Source organism: Oncorhynchus gorbuscha, unplaced genomic scaffold (genome assembly GCF_021184085.1).
Source record: "Oncorhynchus gorbuscha isolate QuinsamMale2020 ecotype Even-year unplaced genomic scaffold, OgorEven_v1.0 Un_scaffold_5959, whole genome shotgun sequence".
Classification (NCBI taxonomy): Eukaryota; Metazoa; Chordata; class Actinopteri; order Salmoniformes; family Salmonidae; genus Oncorhynchus; species Oncorhynchus gorbuscha.
Window position 1 is genome coordinate 1 of NW_025749657.1, and position 6,603 is coordinate 6,603.

Here is a 6,603-nt window from a genome sequence, read left to right on the forward strand (position 1 = left end):
TCCCTGTTTCCACTCGTCTGGCTGTTCTTCAGTGGGCTCACTCTGCCAAGTTAGCTGGTCATCCCGGTGTTCGAGGCACTCTTGCGTCTATTCGCCAGCGCTTTTGGTGGCCGACTCAGGAGCGTGACGCGCCGTTTCGTGGCTGCTTGTTCGGACTGCGCGCAGACTAAGTCGGGTAACTCTCCTCCTGCCGGTCGTCTCAGACCGCTCCCCATTCCTTCTCGACCATGGTCTCACATCGCCCTAGACTTCATTACCGGTCTGCCTTTGTCTGCGGGGAAGACTGTGATTCTTCGGTTGTCGATAGGTTCTCTAAGGCGGCACATTTCATTCCCTCGCTAAACTTCCTTCCGCTAAGGAGACGGCACAAATCATTATCGAGAATGTATTCAGAATTCATGGCCTCCCGTTAGACGCCGTTTCAGACAGAGGCCCGCAATTCACGTCACAGTTTTGGAGGGAGTTCTGTCGTTTGATTGGTGCGTCCGTCAGTCTCTCTTCGGGTTTCATCCCCAGTCTAACGGTCAAGCAGAGAGGGCCAATCAGACGATTGGTCGCATACTACGCAGCCTTTCTTTCAGAAACCCTGCGTCTTGGGCAGAACAGCTCCCTGGGCAGAATACGCTCTGGTCGCTTCCTTCGTCTGCTACCGGGTTATCTCCGTTTCAGAGTAGTCTGGGTTACCAGCCTCCTCTGTTCTCATCCCAGCTTGCCGAGTCAGCGTTCCCTCCGCTCAAGCGTTTGTCCCAACGTTGTGGCGCACCTGGAGGAGGGTGAGGTCTGCACTTTGCCGTTACAGGGCACAGACTGTGAGAGCCGCCAATAAACGCAGGATTAAGAGTCCAAGGTATTGTTGCGGCCAGAGAGTGTGGCTTTCCACTGCAACCTTCCTCTTACGACAGCTTCTCGTAAGTTGACTCCTTGGTTCATTGGTCCGTTCCGTGTCTCCCAGGTCGTCAATCCTGTCGCTGTGCGACTAACTTCGCGACATCTTCGTCGCGTCCATCCTGTCTTCCATGTCTCCTGTGTCAAGCCCTTTCTTCGCACTCCCGTTCGTCTTCCCTCCCCCTCCCGTCCTTGTCGAGCGCACCTATTTACAAGGTACATAAGATCATGGACATGCGTTCTCGGGGACGGGGTCACCAATACTTAGTGGATTGGGAGGGTTACGGTCCTGAGGAGAGGAGTTGGGTTCCGTCTCGGGACGTGCTGGACCGTTCACTCATTGATGATTTCCTCCGTTGCCGCCAGGATTCCTCCTCGAGTGCGCCAGGAGGCGCTCGGTGAGTGGGGGTACTGTCATGTTTTGTCATTTATTATCATGTCTTGTCCCTGTGCTCCCCATTCTATTCGTTTCCCTCTGCTGGTCTTATTAGGTTCTTTCCCTCTTTCTATCCCTCTCTCTCCCCCTCCCTCTCTCACTCTCTCGCTCTCTCTTCTCTCTATCGTTCCGTTCCTGCTCCCAGCTGTTCCTATTCCCCTAATCATCATTTAGCCTTCCCACACCTGTTCCCGATCCTTTTCCCTGATTAGAGTCCCTATTTCTCTCCTTGTTATTCGTTTCTGCCCTGTCGGTTCCTTGTCTAGATTTCACCGTGCTGTGTTTGTGTATCGCCCTGTCGTGTCGTGTTTTCCTCAGATGCTGCGTGGTGAGCAGGTGTCTGAGTCTGTCTGGTTCAAGTGCCTTCCCGAGGCAACCTGCTGTTCACCTGCTGTTCAAGATCGAGTCTCCAGTTTGTCCTCGTCATTTCGAGTGAAAGTTGTGTTTTTTTGATTGTATTCACTTTACTGGATTAAAGACTCTGTTTTCGCCAAGTCGCTTTTGGGTCCTCTTTCACCTGCATGACAGTGGAGGTGAGAGAGAGAATACAGTGAAAGAGTGCACATCTCTTTGTACACTATGTAAAAGTAGACCTACTGTATGTTGTGCTCCTGCAGGATGCTGTGGAGGTGAGAGAGAGAATACAGTGAAAGAGTGCACATCTCTTTGTACACTATGTAAAAGTAGACCTACTGTATGTTGTGCTCCTGCAGGATGCTGTGGAGGTGAGAGAGAGAATACAGTGAAAGAGTGCACATCTCTTTGTACACTATGTAAAAGTAGACCTACTGTATGTTGTGCTCCTGCAGGATGCTGTGGAGGTGAGAGAGAGAATACAGTGAAAGAGTGCACATCTCTTTGTACACTATGTAAAAGTAGACCTACTGTATGTTGTGCTCCTGCAGGATGCTGTGGAGGTGAGAGAGAGAATACAGTGAAAGAGTGCACATCTCTTTGTACACTATGTAAAAGTAGACCTACTGTATGTTGTGCTCCTGCAGGATGCTGTGGAGGTGAACATATCAAATAAACAGACATATTTTGACCTGGACCCTGAGATGCTGGAGAGAGGAAGGAGGTACCAGGTCAGAGTCCGGGTTCGAGCCGACCCAGACAATTACCCAGCCTGTCAGTGGAGCGACTGGAGCCCCAGTGCATCATGGGTCTCCACTCTGGGCCAGATGAAGCCAACAGGTAAATACAGCATCAGTGATGTCATTGGTTATTAGTACATTTGAATGTGGGCCTATATATACTTGGGCTGTGTCCCAAATGGCCCTATAGTTCCCTACATAGAAACAGAGCCCTAGGGGCCAAAAGCACTGCACTACACAGGGAATATGTTGCCATTTGGAAGGCAGGCATAGTAGTGTTTCCATATGAATCTTGAAAAATAGCTCCTTCTTTCTTCCCTATTTCTTTCTTTCGTTCTTAGACAGGCAGACACATGCTCAAAACAAACTTACAGACAGAAATGTAAATGAAGGGTTTTCTATGCCAATATTTGAGTAAAACAGTGGTGTTGTTATGTACGTTGTAAATATGTTCTAAGTATGTTCTGTGTTGTTCCTCTGGTCCTGTTCTCAGATAGTCCTGATGTTCTAGACCAGGACTTTGTGGTGGTCACCGTGGTGGGAGCTGTTGTTGTACTGGTCCTGCTGGTCTCCATGTTGCTCTGCAAAGGAAAGTGAGTACTGTGTGTGTGTGTGTGTGTGTGTGTGTGTGTGTGTGTGTGTGTGTGTGTGTGTGTGTGTGTGTGTGTGTGTGTGTGTGTGTGTGTGTGTGTGTGTGTGTGTGTGTGTGTGTGTGTGGATGGGGGTGGAAGGGGGTGGGATCCACTGTAAATGTGATGTATTTTAACACCAACGGACTGCAAAGTAAACATCATGTTTTTGTAGTTGGTTAAGTGCAACCTCCTTTCATTTCCGTTCATTGCTGACAGGGTCAAGAATATTCTGAATCCTCCTATACCAGATCCCTCCAGGTACTTTGAGGGCCTCAACCTCCATCACGATGGAAACTTCAAGGTCAGTTCTACTTTTGACTGAAGTTCTGTGCCAAAAGGGACCCTATTCCCTGTATTGTGCATTACCTTGTTATGGTGGTAGTTAGGTTATAATGGCTGTAGTTAGGTTGTAATGGCTGTAGTTAGGTTATAATGGCTGTAGTTAGGTTATAATGGCTGTAGTTAGGTTATAATGGCTGTAGTTAGGTTATAATGGCTGTAGTTAGGTTGTAATGGCTTTAGTTAGGTTATAATGGCTGTAGTTAGGTTATAATGGCGGTAGTTAGGTTATAATGGCGGTAGTTAGGTTATAATTGCTGTAGTTAGGTTATAATGGCGGTAGTTAGGTTACAATGGCTGTAATTAGGTTATAATGGCTGTAGTTAGGTTATAATGGCTGTAGTTAGGATATAATGGCGGTAGTTAGGTTATAACGGCTGTAGTTAGGTTATAATGTCTGTAGTTAGGTTATAATGGCTGTAGTTAGGATATAATGGCGGTAGTTAGGTTATAACGGCTGTAGTTAGGTTATAATGGCTGTAGTTAGGTTATAATGGCGGTAATTAGGTTATAATGGCTGTAGTTAGGTTATAATGGCTGTATTTAGGTTATAATGGCGGTAGTTAGGTTATAACGGCTGTAGTTAGGTTATAATGGCTGTAGTTAGGTTATAATGGCGGTATTTAGGTTATAATGGCTGTAGTTAGGTTATAACGGCTGTAGTTAGGTTATAATGGCGGTAATTAGGTTATAATGGCTGTAGTTAGGTTATAATGGCTGTATTTAGGTTATAATGGCGGTAGTTAGGTTATAACGGCTGTAGTTAGGTTATAATGGCTGTAGTTAGGTTATAATGGCGGTATTTAGGTTATAATGGCTGTAGTTAGGTTATAACGACTGTAGTTAGGTTATAATGGCAGTAGTTAGGTTATAATGGCGGTAATTAGGTTATAATGGCTGGAGCCTAATGAATGGAATGGTATCAAACAGATAAAACACACAGTTTCCATATATTCATTACCAACATTATTATGAGCTGTCCTCATCATTGTCTTACATTGGAATCATGTTGGAGTGAAGTCACTCCAACATTTAGCTAAATAATGATCATTTTATTTTCCTCTCTGTGTGTGTGTCTCTCTCTCTCTCTCTCTCTCTCTCTCTCTCTCTCTCTCTCTCTCTCTCTCTCTCTCTCTCTCTCTCTCTCTCTCTCCCTCCCTGTGTCTCTCTCTCTGTGTCCCTCTCCGTGCCTTCTCTCTCTGTGTCTCTCTGTGTGTGTGTGTCTCTCTCTTTCTCTATGTCACTCTCTCTATCTCTTTCTCTCTCACTGTCTCTCTCTCTATCTCTTTCTCTCTCACTGTCTCTCTCTATCTCGCTCTCTGTGTCTCTCTGTCTCTGTGTGTGTGTCCGTGCCTACAGGCTTGGCTGGGTCCTTTGTTCGCCTTTGAAGCCGACGACTCTGCCTTGCACCGTGAAGACATCTCCCAGGTAGAGATTACCAACAACATTGGCACCATCGCCCCCCTGAGGAGGGAGACCGGTACTGCACTACTACTGAAGAAGAGATTGGACTTAAGCAACTTCTTATCTCAATTCTCCCAGCCTGGATCCACCTCCATCAAGCTGGAACCCTGCTCTGTACACTCCCCTTACGGACCAGTAGGGGGCACTACTGAAGCGATAGATGAGTGGAAGGAGGAGAACAGAGGAGATAGGATGGATAGTAATAGAGGTGTAGGGGAGAAGGACGAAGATATCAGGGGTGGAGGGAAGGAGGGAGAGATGGGGGGTGGAGTGAAGGATGGAGAGATGTTGGGTGGAGGGAAGGAGGGAGAGATGGGGGGTGGAGTGAAGGATGGAGAGATGTTGGGTGGAGGGAAGGAGGGAGAGATGGGGGGTGGAGGGAAGGATGGAGAGATGTATGGTGGAAGTATATTTGGAGGCATCAGTGGAGGTCAAGATATTGTCCAGGTTTCTTCTTACGAGCGTGTTGAGAAGCTCCAGGCCGAGCGTCGGGCCCTCATAAGCCCAGATTCAGGCATCGGCAGTGGGGCAGAGGATCAGGAAAGTCAGGAGAGCGTGGAGGATGCGGTCGGGCCTATTGCATCCACCCCCCATTTAGTCTCTCAGGACTTCCATCTTGTTCCGCTTCTTCCTCTTATCAATAACAATAACTTTACATTCTGCTCCACCCCCTTACCCATTTCCCTGTCCTCTTTCCCCCAGCTTCCCTTCACCCTACCTGGGTTGGATAGTGTAGGGGGAAAGGGTACGGAGATGGGGGTTGGAGGAGGTTCTCTCACAATGTCTTCCTCCTATGAACGTGTGGATAATCTCCATCTCCAGGCCCAACTCTTGGCCCCTCAGAGCCCAGATTCAGGCATTGGCAGTGGGGGAGAGGATCAGGAAAGCCAGGAGTGCGTGGAGGATGAGGTCTGGCCAACTATGACCCCCTGTAACCATATCCCTCTTATTACCACTAACAATATATTTCTCTTCTGTTCCACCCCCTTACCAATCCCGCTGGATGTTTTACCCCAACTACCCCTCACCTTCTCTGGGTTTGGGATGGTTCCATCCCTGGGACCCAGTACTAGTACCAGTCATCAAGACAGGCTGTTGGAGATGTCTCTCCTGTCTTCTTCAATGGCAATAGAGCCCTCTAGTGGCGGCTACATGCCAGTGAAAGAAGCTCAGAACTGAACCATGAAAACATTTGACTAGGGAGGGACTAATGATGTATATATACACTAGATGACTGACAGGCTGTTTTGAAGCCACCACTCCTCCATCTGGGCATTCCCCCTCCATTGTAAAAAAATACTTTGGAAGCTATAGAAATGCATTTACTAATGTCTACATTTGTTTTTACCACATTTATTCTATTACAGACACACTTTTTTAAGAACTAATGTAACTGTCCCCACTACAACAACAACAAAAGACTTACAAATACGTCATTTGGTCTTTGAAACATTTCAATGACATACTGTAGAATTCCATCCATTCCAATAGAGCTCCACAGTGGAGGTGCCATAATACCCATAAAACCTAGCGTTCAAACAGGGAAACGGTTCCAATTGTTTTTCCACCATTCATTTTTCCCTTAAGGGATTTTAGAAACACTTAAAATAAGGCCTGTGGCCTCCTGAGTTGCGCAGTGGTCTAAAACTTTGCATTGCAAGCTGTGTCAGAGCCCGGCCGTGAGCGGGAGCCCCATAGGGCGACACACAATTGGCTCAGGGTTTGGCCGGGGGCTTTCCTAGGCTCATCGCAC

At 47.4% G+C, this 6,603-nt stretch overlaps 1 protein-coding gene across 1 annotated transcript; it reads left to right on the plus strand.

Moving 5' to 3' along the window:
• Positions 1 to 1,859: 1,859 nt before the first annotated feature.
• Positions 1,860 to 5,775, plus strand: LOC124029276. Its single transcript, XM_046341044.1, has 7 exons — positions 1,860 to 2,515; positions 2,909 to 3,008; positions 3,264 to 3,348; positions 4,746 to 5,060; positions 5,298 to 5,417; positions 5,553 to 5,572; positions 5,673 to 5,775. The coding sequence occupies exons 1-7, from the start codon at positions 2,380 to 2,382 to the stop codon at positions 5,773 to 5,775; spliced, it is 879 nt and encodes a 292-aa protein (XP_046197000.1). The 5' UTR covers positions 1,860 to 2,379.
• Positions 5,776 to 6,603: the final 828 nt, after the last annotated feature.

What these genes read in the sequence shown, in the direction of transcription:
- LOC124029276 (XM_046341044.1), top strand. Translation starts at nt 2,380, where the DNA reads ATGCTGGAGAGAGGAAGGAGGTACCAGGTCAGAGTCCGGGTTCGAGCC. An exon ending in GGATGGATAGTAATAGAGGT is followed by an intron (nt 5,061 to 5,297) that starts GTAGGGGAGAAG and finishes GATATTGTCCAG; the next exon opens with GTTTCTTCTTACGAGCGTGT. An exon ending in CTTCCCTTCACCCTACCTGG is followed by an intron (nt 5,573 to 5,672) that starts GTTGGATAGTGT and finishes CTCCATCTCCAG; the next exon opens with GCCCAACTCTTGGCCCCTCA.